Raw genomic sequence first — 18,991 nt, 5'->3', positions numbered from 1 at the left:
GCGTTGAGACAGGCCTTTAATGGTGCCGTCGATGTTTTCGGTAGGCCAGCTAACGTGGTGCAGCCATATTCGATCCTTGAAATAACTAGCGATTGGATGGCAAGTTTTAGATCCGCTTCTGAGATAAAGGGTTTCAGTTTTCTTAGATAGTTCAAGTGGAAGCGGGCGCTCTTAGCCATTGAGTTGATGTGTTCTTTCATGTCGAGGTTCTCATCTAATGTAATTCCTAGTGATTTGGCTGAGTTAACTAGGGTCGGAGTGCAGTTGAGCGCAGTCACCAATTTAGCCCATTCCTTTACCTCTGGTTGACTCCTTGTCGGTGAGATTAACAGGAATTCTGTTTTGTTGGCATTAAGTTTCAGATGGTTGGTTGTTAGCCATTGCAGCGCTTTCTTTAGAGTTGCATTCAGTAGGTCTATGTCGTCACTGCAGGTGATCTTCATATATATTTGCGTGTCGTCTGCATACATATGGTAGGAGATCTGTGATTTTCGAAGAATCTCCGTGAGGGGTTCTACATATAAGTTGAAAAGATCTGGGGATAATGTTGAGCCTTGTGGTACACCCATTGCGTTAGGGCATGGGGAGGAGATTGCTTGGTTGACCAGGAATAGCTGAGTCCTGTTCTGCAGGAAGGAGTTAAACCATTTCAGTACGTTTCCCGATAAACCCATCCTGTCTTGTAACCTGGTCATCAGGATCTCATGATTTACTGTGTCAAATGCAGATGACAAGTCTAGAAGGATCAGTAGACACGCATGATTTTGGTCAAGGGCTTGTAGGGCGTCATCAACAATATGTAGGATCGCGGTTTCAGTACTGTGCCCTGTTCTGAAACCTGATTGGCAGTCATCAAGTAATGAGAACTTAGCGATGTGTTGACTCAATTGGCCCTGCACGCATTTCTCAATAAGTTTGGCGAGTAAAGGGATGTTGGTCACTGGTCGATAGTTATTCGGGTCTGTTGCATCCGCTGTCGGTTTTTTGATGATGGGAACTACCTGCCCTGTTTTTAGGCAGTCAGGGAGGGTCCCTTGTGCAAGTGAGGCATTTATTATCTCAGTCCAGATCGGAACTAGAGTGTGGTTGATTTCTCTTACACATTTTGCCGGTAACGGGTCTTGATAGTGGTTGTTCGGTCTAAGTACAGCTAGTGTTTTGGCGATCTTTCCCTGGTCGTATAGTTCAAATGTGTCCCAGTTTGCCTTATTTTTTGTTAGGAGATCTTCCGAGGTCACATTAGTCTCATTTTCAGATGAGGGAAAGGTCGTGATATTAGCAGCGGCACTTGTAAGCTCAACTTCTAGCAGTTTAGTTTTATCCGTGAAAAATGAGGAGAATTCTTCGCAGCTTATGGGATTTTTCGGGTTCTCTTGAGTCGTTTTAGTTAGTTTATTTGACTGTTGTTTTAGGATCTCAAAAAGTTTTCGTGGTCTGTTTTTGGCATTGTCCAGTTCCGCCCTTATAAATTCTTTTTTGGAGTTGATGATCTTTTTGTTATATTGCTTCCTTATTTTCCTGAGGGCTTTCAGCTCGGGGGAGGATGGATGTTGTCTCCATTTCCTTTCAGCCATTCTCAGTCTTAGCCTGTCCTCGTTCAGTGCCTCATTAAACCAAGGATTTTTTGGCTTTTCCGAGACTCTTTTTAACTTTTGAGGCAATGTGTCATTAACTATCTTATCGATCGACGTTAGGTAGTGATCCGTCATCTCATTGACATTCTGCCTGTTGTTACAAGGCTTCAGGTCTTTCTCACATCTTTCGACCAGAAGTTCAATATTAGCTTCTTTTGTATCTCGTATCAATTTTTTGGACTTACGGGGTTGCACGGTCCTGCCTTTTTTCATTGTAGGTATTGTGAATGTTATGGCGTGATGATCCGACCAATCACACGGGTCTATAGCAAGGATTGATGTCTCTTTGTTTCTTGAAATAATCCAGTCTAGAGTCGCTCCTTGTGAGTGAGTGGGCTGGATGCATGCTTGTGTAAGGTTTAGCTCGTAGAGGAAGTCTTTGATCGAGTTAACTAGTTTGTCATTGTCGTCGTCCCAGTGGAGGTTAAAGTCCCCTAGGAATATGTTGTTGGCATCTGGGTTAGAGTTGGCAGTTATAATCTCTATAAGATGCTCTGTGAACTTTGCGTTATCTCCAGGTGGGTGGTAGAACGCGTGTAGGTTGTAGCTTTGATTTTTTGGTAATCTTACATTAAGACCAAGGTATTCACAAGATTCTATAGGGTCAGATTGGAATTTGTTGACCTCGATCTCTGAGCGGTGAATACACGCTATACCTCCTCCCACTTTCCTCGGTCTGTCTAATCTGACAATGTTATATTGTGGTGGTACTAGGAGATCCATGGAAGGAGAGGATGATTCACTGAGCCAAGTTTCCGTGAGGATAGCTAGGTCGATTTCTTTATTAATGATTAGGGCGGCTATGTCTGATGCGTGTTTAGTTGCTGAACGACAGTTAAGTAGTAGGCAGTTCAGGGTTTTCTGTGAGTTAGCGCTCTTTCCATTTTCTGTTTCGGTTGCAGTTACCTGGATATGCTGTAAGTTGTGGTGGATTACTTTCCTATCATTCTTTCTGGACGATCTATTAGGGTCAATAGGTACAATTTCGATATTCTCCTCCTTTCGTAGAGCAGATTGTTCATAGGATCGGAGTAGGGCCAGGGCTTCTTCGTTTGGTAAGGGATTGGTCCTGTTTGGTCTGTTGTGTCGGAGTACAAGATTCTGGATGTGTGAGACCTTGGTGTGCGTATTTATCGTCATCTCCCAGATTTTCCCGATTGTCTTTGAGACTTTCAACGAGTCTAGTGCCAGGTTGCCTATTAGTTTCTTGAGCTCCTTGACTTCTTTCTGTGTTCGGGATGGTTTCTTATGTGGGATAGATCTGGCTGTTAGCGTTCGGCCTTTTGCTCTCCTCCGTGGCTGGTCTGTTCTCGTTGCCACATATTTTGCCGTTGTATCCTTAGTTAGGTTGTGATTCCTGGCTCTATTAGTGGTGTCGCCATTTTTTCCTGTGTTGTTAGGTGTAAGGGGTGTTTTTGTGGATAGGTATCGATGGGGCTCTAGATTCGTATTCGAGGGAGGTTGGGGACGGTAGGTAACCTCTACCTTGTTCCTTTCGTAGATCTCTTCAAAGGGGGGCTCACTCTGAACTGAGCTACCCTCTTCAGGTGAAGTGGCATCGAATGGTGGTGGCAACGGCTCTTCCAGTGAGGTCTGGTTCATCTCTTTGTTTCCCAGGGTATTGTATACCTCTATCCTTTCAATCTCAGTCTCCGGTATTGCCATCGCAGATTCAGGTAAATCTCCAGAGTTAGAGATTATATTATTCTGGTAGTCCGTTGTATTGGCATCTCTAGTCACAGGGTCGTCGTTGTCAGGTGTGATGTCTGGTGGGGTCATGATTTGGTGGTGATTTGGTCCTACTATGGATTCCTTTAGGGTTTGGAAAGTTATCTCGAATTTCTCGAGTTCTTTGTTGGTTGCTTGTATCAGCACTATTCCTGTTTTATACATAGTAATGCATATTTCTGTATTACATCTTTTAGTTATTGAGGTCGTTATTTTTGTGCCATGTGGTATGTTTTTTACGGTTTTTGTGAACAGCATTTTTGTAAAGGCGTTGCGCCATTTAGCTGTTTTGTCTGTGTAGAATATCAGGTCATTCATCATGATACCTTTAACTCTGTCAAAATAAGGGTCAGCAAACAGAGTGTCCGCATTTTTTCTCAATGTGCAATGTTTGAATTTTTTGGCCGCATTTTTGGATATATTGGAGGGATATTCTATATTCTTTGCGTGAGACCCGGTCGGCATGCTCCAGTAGATGAAGCGCAAGAAGAGGAAGGAAAGCCTTACGATAGCTGACAAACAAAAAGCAAGCAAATAAGAGTGACAATAAGGCCAACCAATGGTAAGCAGTGGACAACCTCCAAGCCTCCTGCAACGTAAGAAAGGGTTGTATAGGAGACTGCGCATGCGCGGTCTTAGACAAGATCTAAAAAAGGGGAAATGGCAGTAATAGGTGTCGCAGAATAGAGCACATCGCTTTATGCATCCTAAATTTGCTTTCATCCGATGCTGAAAAAATGCCATTTGTGTTGTCGATTTGAAATAAGAGAGCAGCACAAGTCTACGGAGATAATTTATTGCAAAGTTGTAGTCGGAAAAGAATGTCCACATGAAAGTGTTCTAGTGCACGTAGGTGCAGTGTGCTCTATGAAATGTTTAGTATTCCATCATGATCTGTACTGTGATATGAATCTAGGGAAAAAAATATGTACGAAATTTAATGTGCACAAAACTGTTGCGGAAAAATACTGTAGAACATTTCCTGTTGATAAATAGACAATGCCCGAAGTCCTTCAAGTTGTACATTTTGCTCGCATACCTTTACAATACACCGATCTGTCAATTAAGGCTTCTAAATATTTCCTTGTTTACAGATCAAAATGAAAAGCTCAGCCAGGAAAACAGGGATTTGCAGTTAAAATATCTGGAAAATAAGCACCAAGTAGACGACTTTAAAGACCGCATAAAGTTTTTCTCCAAGGTAAACTTTTTCATCCCTGCCTGCGAAATGGACGGAAGAAACCAGCCTTTCATCTTTTATGCATATGCCAAGTGCTCACCTTAAAAGCAAAAGAATGCAAAAATATGCATGAGTTTATAAATTTATGATATCATGAGCAGTGTCGTGTTTAAGGGGAATTCAGCATGGGTTGAATGTATTGTTTGATTACTAATTCATGTCTCTTAACCCCCGTGTTATTGGCTGTTTCCTCCTCAGGAGAGCGATCTCGATGTGGCAGAACTGAGTGAAGCCCTGATGCTCATTAAGGTAACGTGAGTGTATTTCAGGAGTATCTGGGCTACATTTCACCCCCAGGATCATCCTGGCTTGGCATGAACATTGGAACTGGCACTTCATACCCTCGTTGTTGTGTGCATCTGTTGAAGTAGCTAATGTAGTTTGCCCAGACATGTACACACGATGGCTTGTCATTTTCAGTAAAGCATACGGGATACAGAGAGAGATGGCAGCGTGGCATGTATTTAGGTTATCTGCATATTTCATTGTTACATCAAAAATGAATTAAGTCTGTCCTCGCAAACGCGCCACAGGCTTTCTTCCATGTATCTATTCTGCATTTGTGAATGCACCGCTTCACCTATTCCTGACATGAAGTTTTGTTTCCTTGCTCTGGAGCATATTCGAGATGAAACATATTCATTTTGAGATTTTGTACAATGTTTAAAGCAATGCAGAAGAAAGTGCATTACTTTGGTTTAATGACTAACAATGTCCAGAAACCCCCAGGATCTCGGAACTTAAACCCACCACAAATTCAGTGGGGATCTTAAAAATGAAGTTATTTATATTTTCCTATTTTCAGGTGTGTTCAGCTTTTCAGTTAGTTCCTCAGGTTTCAACCACGGTGACGTATTTCTGTCTGGCATGTATATCACTGATGCATTTCCCTATTCCCAGGGATGTCCTTCAGTATAAATCTGATATAGAAAATAAAAGGATACACTTCTGAAGAATAGAGTTCTTTCTAAATTAAACCAATAGGGATTCACCTCCAGTAGCAGATGAAACCCTAAAAGATAAAGTAGCCCAGGAGCTATAAAAAGAAAAATATAGGGATCACTACCAAAAAGTATCCACGATACAAAAAGATAAAAAAAGATAAATTCCTTTCTATCTTTCGACATTTCCTTTGACCTGCAGTTTGAGGAAAAGGGTGACTTCCTGGGTCAGGTGACTGTACAAAATGTAAAATAGTGTTAGCAAGTAAACAAAAGTAATATATTTATTTTGTGCACATCCATAGAGACGCGTTGGCTCTAGGGACATGAAAAGAGAATTATAAAACACCACAAAAGTATAGAAAATACAGAGCAGAGGCTATACACCCAAACAAACTTACGAACACTGGTGGGCGTATGACTACATTTGCGAGCATAGATTTCCTGTTACTGCACATTTGAAAGCAGCAAAATTTAATGTGGGGCAAATTTTGAGGCAAATCAATTCCATAGCTTGGTTCCACATCCGGAACAGTGATCACACTTGTTGCTGTTGCAGACCTCAGCGTACTTGTTGCAGATCAAGGGACACACAGAGCAGTTTATTTACCCTTCCCAGGCATTTCGGCACGGTCCCATGCAGAATCACCATTACATAGGTGCTTCCCTTGGAACACACCATTTTAAATCGATTGTGGATCCACTAAGGCTTCCTATTTTTGGCCAGCCGGATCGGAATTATCACCGGCGGAGTGATCGTTTAGAATCTACATACATTAAGTACAGCCCTGAAGAAGTTGCAGGATATTTCCCTTTGTGACGAAGCATGTGTTGGCTGGTTGCTTTTTGATGTTACATGGAATAAAAGACAAAGAACAGATCCATTTGGACTTAAATTACACTTTTTTGTGCTCATATGACTTGATGAACTCTCTTAAGAAATCTTTTTTTGTGTTGTAATTCTTTATTGGGAGATTAAAGGTATATTTATACTACTATAATAAAGGAGAAACTTTCATGGCTTTGAGGCGGGTAAACTCCGGAACCACTGCGCCAATCTAAACACCCGATACACCGTAGAAATCATCAGGGTGTGTAGATGGTTATAGGCTATATAAAGTTTAAAAATAAACCTTATTTAAAAAATGTATATTAAAAAAAAGTAGTCCCCCCAAAGTAGCGCCGGCCGCGACGTGCGTGCTCACGTCGAGGAGCGGCGTCAGAGGAGCGGCGGACATGGCGCGGGGGAGGAGCGGTCACGTGAGGAGCAGCGGACAGGCCTGCGGCGGTGCGACCAGCGGAGAGGCGGACATGGCGCGGGGGAGGAGCGGCGGCAGACAAGCGGTGAGGAGCAGAGCGGCGAGGAGCTCAACTCAGGAGCGGCGGCTGAGGTAAGCAGGCGGGTGTCGGGCCAGGCCGGGGACGGGGAGTTACAAAAGGCAATGTCGGGGCAGGCGGGGGTCGGGGAAGGCGGGGAACGGGGACTAACACCTCCATTGACTCAGGCCACGCGAGGGTCGGGCCAGGCGGCGGACGGGGCGGACGGGGCGGGCGGGGGCACGGGCTGCTGGGCAATGTCGGGGCAGGCGGGGGTAGGGGGAAGCCTGAAAGCTCCCGAACAAGGCCAGGACGGGCTGCTAGTACATTCATAAAAGTATAATACATTATAGTAGACCCATACAAGTCTAGGTATTTAACACATATAGTAAAATATGTAGAAGAAAAAACTTGCATATAATAAAGGAAAGGGGAGGAAATAGAAATCTTAACGTGTGCATAGGACTTTAGTTCATTCCATAGCTTGGGCCCTAGGGTCTGAAAGGATCTCTTACTCTGCTGTGTTCGTTTGACCTGAGAAATATTCAGTAGGAGAGCTGAACTCATTGTGTTCTTGCTGAAAAGTAGGGGCACACACACTTGATAAAAAGGTGTTTCAAATTAGCAATTGCATTTTCTGGTAGGCTCATATAAATGGCATTACAGTAGTCCAAATGGGAACGGACACACCCTCCTGGCCAAACCTATCCAGCGATAGGAAATGGTGACTATTCCTCATGGTTTTTAGGAGAACAATCACTGTGGACCATATCTTCTGGATTTGCAGTAGAAAAGACAGTTTTTGTTTAATAGCAGCCCAAGATTTCTAACTTTTGAACTGGGACATTGGTGCTATCAGCCACCCATGCTAAAACTCAGGGACTCAAGAGTTCAGGGCCTCCTCCTATGATCAGCACTTCGGTCTTCTCCTGTTTCTTTTTTAATAATTACCAAATCTGCATTGCTAATGAAAGGCACTTTTTCAGCCATTATGGATTTTAATTAGTGTTGGCCACATTTTACAAGCAGTGATTGTATTTAGCATTAGAAAATGCGTTGAATCCAAGCAGAGGGGTGGGGTATTTAAATAAAATAGAAGGTGGGTTAGTGAGGCGACAGGATAGTGGAAGGATGTCAAAACACTTACTGTAACCGGTTGATTAAAATAGAAGCAAACCAAGCTACACTTTCCCCATTTAATCCTACAGAAATCAACTGGTCCAACAGAATATTATGGATGACCATATCAATCGCTGCAGAGAGTTTGAAGAGTAAAATCCCTCTGCAGAGCTCCTCATCTTGACTGGTCTTAAGTTGATTCAAGGCAGCTACAAATACTGTTTCTTTTAGATTTTATGTTGAAAGCCATTAAAACGCCCCCTGCTCTAGATGGTGGCTCATCAAAGCATATTTTAATGATTGCTGGTAGTTTGATGATTGGTCTGAAATGTAATTCAGTCTCATACAATCCGTGTTTTTAAATAAGGGGGAGGCACTGATCTTCATTTGCAATAACCACATCCACCAAGATTAATTGATAACTACTTGATAGAGAACTCCAATAGCTGGAACAAGCTATTTGAAATCTCTTATACGACAAGGATCACCTCAGTTGCCAGATTTAAAGGGGGGGCATAATTCTGCATAAAGGTGGCAGCTCTAGCATAGATGGTATTATTAAACAAAGGGGTTAGGGTCGGTCCCGGAGGAGCTTATTGGCCTCTGTTTTTTGATCCTGAAGATCTTTGCACATATTGTCTGTTTTTGCAGAAAAGAACACAGACTGTTAAATAAAGTCTAAGATACAGGAACCTCTGTCCCAGTCATGGGAGGACAACATTCGGCACAGACAGTTTTAAAGAGGTCCCAGGTCCCATTGGAGGAGATCCACAACTGTGACAATCTTTGTTCTTATTGTCTATGTTTCAGCCACTCCCTTCTGAGTAGTCCTGAGAACTATTTATTGCTTAGTCCGGCAGCCACTGCTGTTTAATTCTCCATCAGAGTCAACTTTTCAGCTACCTGGGTAATGGTGTGAAAGTTCACACACACCAATGTGTCAAGGGGGACTGTCTCAAAAGGAGCTTTATAGAGGTTCCTAAAGAGAGTCTAGGTGCACGTTTACCCTACTCCAATTTCACATTGGACACAGCCCCATTCAATGTCTGGATTATTTCCCTTTCAAATATAGAAAATACAGGGGAAAGTTAATCAGAAAGGAATCTGACTAGAACCCTAGAGTAATTTTTATCATTGCTCAGGTTCATAAATGGTTTACAAAAAAGAGATTTAGCATATGACAGAATTTGTGTGCCTACCTCATTACCTTCTGCATGATGCCAAACCCCTCAAGCTCTTTCACTAGGTATTGATATTTGGAACAATTGTTATTTTCTTCATGATAGTTTAGGTTGCCTAAGGCTACCACCTTCGGGTAGGTGAGGGAGACTAATCAATAGAGCTCTGAAAATGTCTCCCTGGAATCCTCTTTGGGGGCTATCAGTCGACATTAGACTAAAAGCCAGGGCAGCTGACAGTGTTTGTCTTCATCTGCAGGCCAGGGATAAGACATAGCCAATTCCGAGACTATATTTAAATTCAGGATGTGTCTGTATCATGTAATAGTATATACACATCTTCTCTTTTTCCTACTTTATCGTAGCACAAGTTCTTAAAGACAGAGGGGATATCAATGCTCAAATCTATGAATGTTCAGATCAGTGAGGTGAACACTTGGCAAAAGTGGTGGATACTTAGCTCTCATTCATAGCATCTGCAGCACTCACAAAGATACTTGTATTACAAATTGACTGGTTTCAAATAGGGTCACTGATGATTTGCAGCTATAGATAATCCTCTTTCTTCCTGTTCTCAACAGTGGGAGCCATATCCAGCAACTTGTGTACACCAACTTGAATTGGCATCTATCCAAGCTTTTTGTAAAGCATTGCTGCTATTTTGGAACTCGTCAATATTTCCACTGAAAATATTTGCGACTGGATCTTAAAGGTGGTTTCTCTGACTTTGTCGGGGAAGGGGCAGTACAGAGTGCAAGGAAATGTTGCTCAAATTTCAATTTTGCTACTCAGGGATTGCTGTAGCCTACCTGCGTTGGCAGATCCATCATGGACACAAAAGTTGTTGTCACTGCAGCTCCCGTAGAAACCACGAGCATGGGTCATTTGCACATGGCATGGCAGCTTTGAGTTTATCTGAAAACTTAAGATATACAAAGCAGCATCCCCCTGTTTTTTGAGACATAGTATTTGAAGTGTATTAATAAAAGAAAAGTTCACTCTAATGGTATTCATCGTTGATCCACGGCTATTCTTGTTTTTTCCAGTTGTGTTAAAGTCATCCAAATTCAAAAGTGGTTAGCATTCTTTCTGTTACAGGTTATCCAGTTCCCAACAGTTCATTTGAACTATTAATGACAACTTCAGTAGAAATCAAACATGTCTAATAATGAGAAATGTCATTACCACACTTTGGTTCTGTGTCACATATTTCTCCATTATTTCCTTCTTAACGGTGCCTCATGGATGGCTGCATGTCACATCCTCAGAAGTACTTGTTTCAGAGTGTTTCCATAGGGACATGGAGCCAGATGTATGATATAAAATTGCTTGCGCAAACAGGTTTGCAACCCGTTTGCACATGCAATTTTAGTCTGGGCCATGTACTTACACTATTTTGCGACTCGCAAAATACTGTATTGCGACTCGCTAGTAGGAAAGGTCGTTCCCTTCCTAATAGCGACCGCAGAGACATGTATGAATGTTTTGCAGCCGCAGTTGCGATTGCAAAACACTTGCAAATTATCGCCCTCTTCAAGAGGGAGGTAATGAAGTCGCAAATGGGAAGGCGTCCCCAGGGGACCCCTTCCCCTTTATGACTGGCTCCAAAAATATTTTTAAAGGGAATGCAGTGGTCTCCGGGACGGATCTGGAGTAAGCGGTTCCTCTGGTCTGTTTTCAGGCCCCTTTTGGCGCTTTGTGTCTGGAACAATGTGCGATGCTTTAATCAATCAATCAATCAGGGGTTTGTTAAAGCGCGACTACTCACCCGTAAGGGTCTCAAGGCGCTAGGGGTGGGGTGGGGTGCAGGTTCCATTCCATCAAGGAGGGGGTCTGTCGAAGAGCCAGGTTTTGAGGTTTCTTGCGAAGATGGGGAGCGATGTTGTCTGTCTGAGATGGAGCGGAAGGGCGTTCCATGCTTTGGCAGCGAGGAAGGAGAAGGAGCGGCCTCCCGATCTGGTCTTTCTGGTGCGGGGGACCACGGCGTAGGAGAGCTGGGCTGATCGTAGGGTGCTTTGGGGTGCGTGGAATTTGAGTCGGCTGTTCAGGTATGCTGGTCCGGTGCCGTGGAGGGCCTTGTGTGCGTGGGTGAGCATCTTAAAGGTGATTCTTGCCTCGACGGGGAGCCAGTGGAGTGTGCGCAGGTGCTGGGAGATGTGGCAGTGTTTTGGCAGGTTGATGACCAGTCTTGCGGCGGCGTTCTGGATGTTCTGTAGCTTGCGGATGAGGTTTTTGTTTATTCCGGCGTAGAGTGCGTTGCCGTAGTCGAGTCTGCTGGTGACCAGGGCGTGAGTGACTGTCTTTCGGTGTTCGAGGGGGATCCATTTGAAGGTCTTACGAAGGAGGCGGAGGGTGTGGAAGCACGAAGATGAGACAGAGTTGATCTGGCGGTCCATTTTGAGCTCGGAGTCCAGGATGATTCCCAGGTTGCATGCGTGGTCTGTGGGGGTTGGCGGGTTTCTGAGGGCGGTGGGCCACCAGGTGTCGCTCCAGGCGTCGGGGTTTGGGCCCATGATGAGTACTTCTGTTTTGTTGGTGTTTAGTTGTAGGCAGCTGTTTTTCATCCATTTGGCGACGGCTTCCATGCCTCCTCGAAAGTTGCGTCTGGCGGTGTTGGGCTCGTTGGATAGCGAGAGGATGAGCTGGGTGTCGTCTGCGTATGACACGATGTTGAGTCCGTAGGTTCTGACGATGGGGGCAAGTGGAGCCATGTAGACGTTGAAGAGCGTCGGGCTGAGGGAAGAGCCCTGGGGGACTCCGCAGGTGGTAGGTGTGGGGTCCGAGAGGAAAAGGGGGAGTCTGACCCGCTGCGTCCTGCTGGAGAGGAAGGAGCAGATCCAGTCGAGGGCCTTGTCCTGGATTCTTGCGTCATAGAGTCTGCGTATTAGGGTGCGGTGGGAGACTGTGTCGAACGCCGCTGATAGGTCGAGGAGGATGAGGGCTACTGTTTCTCCTTTGTCCAGTAGGGTGCGGATGTTGTCTGTTGCGGCGAGGAGGGCGGTTTCCATACTGTGGTTTTTTCTGAAGCCGGATTGGGAGGAGTCGAGGATGTTGTTTTCTTCAATGAATGTGGAGAGTTGGCTGTTGATGGCTTTTTCGATGACTTTCGCTGGGAACGGGAGCAGTGAGATGGGTCTGTAGTTTTTGAGGTCGGTGGGGTCCGCTGAGGGTTTCTTTAGGAGGAGGTTCACCTCGGCGTGTTTCCAGTCATCGGGGAACGAGGCAGTCGCCAGGGAGCGGTTGATGGTGTGGCGGAGCATGGGTGCGATGGTGTCGGTGGCTCTGTTGAAGATGTGGTGGGGGCAGGGGTCCGTGGGGGCCCCTGAGTGGATTGACTTCATTGTCCTCAGTGTGTCTTCGGTGGTGAGGGCTGTCCAGTCATCAATCGCTGGTTTCCGGGTGTCGGGGGTGGTTGGTGAGGGTTCAGTGTGTTGGGTGTCTTCGTCGAAGTTGTCGTAGATGCTCTTGATTTTGTGGTGGAAAAAGGTGCTGAGTTTGTCGCAGAGGTCTTGTGAGGGAGGGATGTCGGTAGACTCGCTGGTGGGTTGGGCGAACTCCTTGATGATGCTGAAGAGTTCCTTACTGTTGTGTGCGTGGGTGGAGATTCTGTCTACAATCGCTTTTTTCCTCGTTTCTCTGATGAGTTGATGGTGGGCGTTGGTGGCGGCTCTGAAGTTGTTGTGGGCTTCTGTGGATTTGGTGTTTCTCCTGGCCTTTTCGAGGCGGCGGCATGTGCGCCTGGATTCTCGAAGTTCAGTGGTAAACCATCTGGCTTTCTTGGCACGGGTATTGTTGTTTTTCTTGAGGGGGGCTATGGTGTTGATGCTGTCCGAGAACCTTGCGGTGTTGGGGTCGTCATTTTCCGCGATCGTTGGGGTGGAGTTGTTGAGTGAAGAGGTGAGCTGGTCATCGGTGATTTTGGTCCAGTTTCTTTGTGGAAGCAGGTGCTGCTGTCTGTGGATGGTGGGTGTTCTGAAGGTGAAGTGGACGCAACGATGGTCGGTCCATGGGAGTTTGGTGGTGTGGCTGAAGGTGATGGAGTTTCCTGTAGTGAAGAGGGGGTCGAGGGTGTGTCCTGCTGAGTGCGTGGGCTCGGTCACGATCTGGCAGAGTCCAATGTTGTGGAGGTTGTCCAGGAGGCATGTGGTGTTGGGGTCCAGTTGATTGTCGAGGTGGAAGTTGAGGTCTCCCAGCAGGGTGTAGTTGGTGGATGCGATGGCCTGCGGGGAGATAATGTCCGTGATGGAGTTGGCGAAGGGTCCGCGGGGTCCAGGGGGTCGGTAGATGAGGGTTCCTCGGAGGGCAGCGGTGGGGCTGGCCAGTATCTTGAAGTGAAGGTGTTCCATCAGTTCTGTGGACTCGTCAGGGAGTGTACTCAGGCGGAGGCTGGATTTGTGGACGATGGCGATTCCTCCTCCTGGGTGGGTGGGGCGGTCCTTCCTGGAGATCTTGTATCCTTGGGGGATGGCGATGGCGATGGCGATGTCCGGTCCCGAGGTGGTGTTGGTCCAGGTTTCGGTGAAGAATGCTACGTCCGGGGTGGTGCTGTCAAGTAGGTCCCAGATTTCTGTGGCGTGTTTGTGGAGGGATCGGACGTTGAGGAGGATGCATTGCAGGGTCTTCGGTTCGGTTGTGTTCTTGTAGGAGGGTTGTGCTGGATCCGTGTTCTTGGCGGTGCTGCAGGTGTGCCGGCAGCGGTGACAGCTGAAGGGTCCATGGGTGTCGGCTGGTGATGCTAGCTTGCAGTTGTTGTTGCAGCCTGGGTTGAGTGCGTGGAGTGCTGCTGGGTCGTAGCGTTGGCGGGCGGAGGTCCAGGCTTCCTGGTGCTGGTCGCAGACGGGCGCAGACGTGCTTGCCTTTGACGCGCCTTCGGTGCACCAGCGGCGCGCCCGCAGCCCGCGGCCGCGCAGTGGCCGCCATTAAGTAGGGGTCGGGGAGGGCTGGACAGCTGGGAGGCGGGAGCGGGGAGGGGAGCTGGATTGGGCCGGTCGCGCTGGGGGGGGAGAGGCCGCGGGGGCAGCAGCGGCGGGGAAAGGTAAAGAGAGGAAAGAAGGGATAGAGAAAAAGGGAAAATAAGCAGAAATAAGGCACAAAAGAGCAGAGATGCAGAAAAGAGCAGAAAGGTGAAAGATAGAAAGGGTGGAAAAACGAGTGAAGGAGCAGAGGGAGAGAAAGGGAAAATGGGAAGAAATAAGGCACAAAGGAGCAGAGGTGCAGAAAGGTGAAAGATAGAAAGGGTAGAAAAACGAGAGAAAACGAGTGAAGGAGCAGAGGGAGAGAAAGGGAAAATGGGCAGAAATAAGGCACAAAAGAGCAGAGATGCAGAAAGGTGCAGAAAGGTGGAAGATAGAAAGAGTAGAAAACCAAGTGAAGGAGCAGAGTGAGAGAAAGGAGACAGAGGTCCACTGGACCACCAGGGATGAGGCACAGGGAAACCTGCGGGTGGAGGAGGGCCTCGATCACCAACACTCAAGAGTGCAGGGGCACTCCTGTTCACGGCAAATGTCCGCGACGGACCCACACCTTATCTGCATGTGGTGTCTCGGCGAACACCAAGGCTCGACGGATTGCGATGCCTGCCAACAACTCAAGCCAAAGTCCCGGCGGGAGCACCGGATGAAGCTAATTTTGGCTCGCCTGTCCCAAACGGAGTTGTCACGGCCCCCGGCCTCCTCTTCGGCAGCAGGTCCCGGTGGCAGTGGGTTCCGTTTGCGGCATCGGTCGCCGTCTGGTTCCCATGTGCGTCGCTCGCCCGTTACTGGTAAGTTCTGGCGCGTGTCGCCGAGGACCTCGACCTCCCTTTCTACTGTTGTAGGGGGCACTAGTTCCCAGACTTCTTCGGATGTGAGCCCAGAGAGTCTGCCCTCTTCTATCCACCATTTCCTGGTGCGGGGGCGACTCGGACCCAGATGGCGGCATATGCCATGGCCCTGCAGGCCTCCCTTGGGTCCCCTCCTCTCCCTTTCGGCGTCCTCAGACCCCCTGCTGCTTGTGGGGTCTCCGGTGAACTCGCCGATGGGTTCGCCCCCGGCGCCGATTGAGCCCAGTGCTTCTAAGGATGATGGAAGTATGGTGTCGTCAGGGCGCGGCCTGGCTGGGACCCCCTCTTAGGCCCATAGCCCCCTAATGCACCACATAGTCTTGTGGGGCTCCCTGTGCCGTCGCAGGTGGTTGCTGGTACTCGCAGCTCGTCTCCGAGTCCCCCTCGGCCCTCCGGACAGGCAGCTGTCTCTTCGGAGGCCGAGCAGGCGCTAGTTCAGTGCGGTAGACTTGCCTGCCCGGCTCCGTTCCTTACTTCGGAACCGTAGCCTGTTGTGGTTGAGGCCGACGAGTCGGCGCCGGACGAGGCCGAGTCAGTGCCGGACGAGGCCGAGTCAGTGCCGGACGAGGCCGAGTCAGTGCCGGACGAGGCCGAGTCAGTGCCGGACGAGGCCGAGTCAGCGCCGGACGAGGCTGTGTCAGCGCTGGATGAGGACACCCTGGGGCCGCCTTGACGCTGGATCATCGACTCCTCTCCGGAGGAAGTTTGGCATCACCAACACGTCCGTCGACGACGGATCCGTCCTTGCCTCTTCCCCCTTGGAGTTTGTGGCTCCGGCGGACTCTCCACCTCCTCAAGTGACCCTTCAGGACCCTCATTCGTCCATGGGGCTTCCTCCCTTTGGACATTGGTCTGCTCCTCCTTTCATCTGACAATTCCCTTGGAGTTAGCGGCTCAGCTTACAGCCCTCACCCATGGATGAGTTACTGTCCCCTCCTCGGAGGGCTACAGAGGCTGATGTAGCATTTATGAGGGTTGTTTCCATGGCCGCACGCATTCTACATATGCAGCCCCCTTCAGTTCCCCTGCCTGTTGACCCCCTGTTGGATGTTCTCCACTGCGGCTCGGGGAATGTCGAGCCGCTTCTACCTTTCGAAGCCTCCCTTTATGAGGCCCTTCTAGGGACCTGGGCTCGGCCGGTGTCGGGTGATCCAGTAGCTCGTGCCATCATGCACTGCCACCGCCCTGCCCCGAACGATCCGGTTTTCTTGTTTGTTCATCCAGACGTTCAGGGGCTCGTTCTGCAAGGTGCCTTTCCTTCCTTGCCTCCACTGCTGCTTCTTCCCTCTCGGGAGTCCAGATAGCTGGAGTCGTGGGGTCGTAATAGTTTCGCCTCCACTACCGTGCCTCTTCGCTCCCTCAATACAGTGTGTGTTTTGGCTCGGGCTACTTCTGTCCTTTGGGCCTCTGCCGAGTCTCTTCTCTCGTCTACCTCTGAGGGCGCTCGTGTTGACCTCCTCCATCATATCCGTAACGGACGTGATCTGGCAGAATTTACTATCCGGTCAGCCCTGGATACCTCAGACTCCTTAGGCCGGGCTATGGCCGGTTCTGTTGCACTAAGCCACCATGATTGGTTGCGGAATGGCGTCTTCCCGGAGAATATTCGGTAGCATCTTGTTGACCTGCCTTTTGATGGGGTCCTTCTGTCTAATACCCACGCCGACTCAGCGGGTCAGCGCCTCTTTGCGGGCTTTCGCCCCCCACCATAGGCCTTTACTTGGCAGGTCTCAGGTCGTCCTATCCTGGGGTGGTTACCCCTCCTTTCTTTTTGCAACTTTCATTCAGCATCCACAAGTTTGACTGTGCATTTTTTGGGCTGACAGTAAGTCGACTGTAGCAGTGTTCCACAGGTTGTTTGTGTCTTGACCTCTGATGTGGTTTACCCTAAGATGTGTTCCCCTGTTTTTTCTTAGGGGTGTGATATACCCCAGGTGGGGTACCTACATGCTATTGTGTAGCTCTGCTCCGCGCCAGGTGGGGGTGGAGGTCCCTTTGGGCTCCCCCCGTCTCTTGGCGTCCTTATCTTACCGTTTGGGGGGTTTTCCGTATTGTGCCTTCTGGCACTGCCTCCCACATGCCACAGGTCTCGCCCTGCTTGCCCTTGGTGTGTCTGTCTCATACTCCTCTTCTAGAGGTTTTTTCCTTGTAACTAACTCTTTTCAGTGTGTTTTAAAACGCTCCTTCCGAGGCTGCGACCCTGCCACCGGTGCATTAGGCGGGTTCCTGCTATAGCGCTCTCAGCTTCGTGGGTATCGTGGCTCGTCCTTTCTATATATACCCGCATGTTACTGACCACTGGGTACCCTTTTTATACGCCTCCGCCTATCTGGCGAGGTCTGGTCCTATATCCCCATTTTTCAGGGAGCAGTTGGATGGCTTGTACTCAGGTTTGCCGTCGTCCTGCCTGGTGGCGTTTTCCTCTGCATGTTTTATAGTACACTTCGGTGACTTTTCATGCTGCTTTGGCAACAACGTTTCTCATGGTTCCGCTCCCTGGGTTTAGCCTCCTCTTCAGGATGCTCTTCTTCTTGGGGGTCTTGTCTGTCCCGTTCATGTACTAAACAGTCCCACTCTTCTGTGGAGGTGCATTTCTCCTCCCGGTCGGAGGTGGTGGTTCCGGGGATCTGATTTTGTTCTCCACTGCTCTGCGTGCACTTATTCACAGTTCCTATAGGCACCTTCGGTGCCTCGGATGACACACCCTTCAGATGTTTCTTTTTTCCTTCGGGTGTCACCCTTATGTGTGTCTGGTGTGCCTGCGGGACAGTTCCTCTTCTGAGGGTCGTCCCGGGTGCTGCGCCCTCCATCTCTGTTTCCCTTTGGGTGCGTTCTTCCCCCTGGCCTTCCAAATGCCTTGTTGGGCAGTCCCGCACTCGTTTTAACTGCATTTTCTTGTGACTGAGTTTTTCACTGAGCGTGTCTTATGTTTCACGCATGTGCTTCCGGGACGTTGCTCAGTTTCTGCATCTTGCCCTTCGCCTCGTGGCTGCTGCCTGTCCGACCTCCCTTGCGTAGGCCCGCAGGGTAGGCTCTGATTATGTCGCTCTATATTGTCCTTTAGATTTTGGTTGGTGCCAACTTAGCACACCATTGGGCTCTGGGAGTAGTTCTTCTTCCTTCCTTCATTATGAACTCTCTCTTCCATTCTGGGATATGGCTTAGTGCCGTTATTCCATCCTGTATTCACACAGGTGTGGTCTCGCGCCCTTCGAGTCGTCTTGTGGTGCCTTTGGCTCCCATTGTCTTTTGGTCTGCTGATTGGCTGCTCCGCCACAGCTTTCCTTATAGTCCGTCACCCTGTTGCCGGCTCAGTGCTCTCGGGCACTTTTTGTTGTTCTGTCGCAGACCCACCTCCCCCCCCCTTGGGGTATGGCTGTGGTATCTTATCTAAGTTAAGGAATCTGAAGATATATGTCTCTATCAGATGTACGAGTTACTTACCTTCGGTAACGATGTATCTGTAGAGAGGTTGTCTAGTCGCAGATTCCTTAACGCTCACCCATCCTCCCCGTTCTGCGAGGACCTTTCCAGGTGGGGTTCTCCACCCTGCCTCCTTTCAGTTGGCACTGGTCTCCATCCAGGATGCTAAAGTTGGTGCAAGCCTCTCAGACTTTGCCTACTGAAGCCGTCTACTTCTGGGTGGCTTCTCTTCCAGTGGAGCGGTGCTTTTCACTTCGCCTTCAAAGGGGATTTATTTTTCCCTTTCTCTGTATTCCTTCACTCTGGTCCTTCCAGTGTGGGGTCTTCTCCTATTCTTTCCCTCCCTCCCGCCTCCTCCTTCGGTTTAGGGTTTCTTGTTTCCTCTGCAGTCGCTTTCCTTGGGATCTGTTGGGCTGTGCTTCAGCCCTTCGATCTCTACAGGGGAAAGTGCCATACCTTGTAATGTCATCTCGCAGTGGATTGTTGTTCTTCCTGTGCTTGACCCTTGTTGGCTGGTACAGTTCTGCGTTGTAATGGCAGTCTTTCTGTTGTCTGTCGAATTATTGTTCCCTTGTTACTTAGCCTCTGGG

General features: G+C 48.4%; 1 protein-coding gene across 4 annotated transcripts in view; it reads left to right on the top strand.

Moving 5' to 3' along the window:
* RPGRIP1L (RPGRIP1 like) overlaps positions 1-18,991 on the top strand; it is an 827,898-nt gene that overhangs the window by 332,823 nt on the left and 476,084 nt on the right. For all 4 annotated transcript variants that reach the window (XM_078668308.1, XM_078668309.1, XM_078668306.1 and 1 more), the window contains exons 11-12: positions 4,457-4,563; positions 4,801-4,851. In XM_078668308.1, coding sequence (XP_078524434.1) covers positions 4,457-4,563; positions 4,801-4,851 — 158 coding nt within the window. The remainder of the gene's footprint in view (positions 1-4,456; positions 4,564-4,800; positions 4,852-18,991) is intronic.

The sequence above is a fragment of the Lissotriton helveticus genome, chromosome 12 (assembly GCF_964261635.1).
Source record: "Lissotriton helveticus chromosome 12, aLisHel1.1, whole genome shotgun sequence".
Lineage (NCBI taxonomy): Eukaryota > Metazoa > Chordata > Amphibia > Caudata > Salamandridae > Lissotriton > Lissotriton helveticus.
This window is presented reverse-complemented; position numbering and strand designations above follow the sequence as displayed.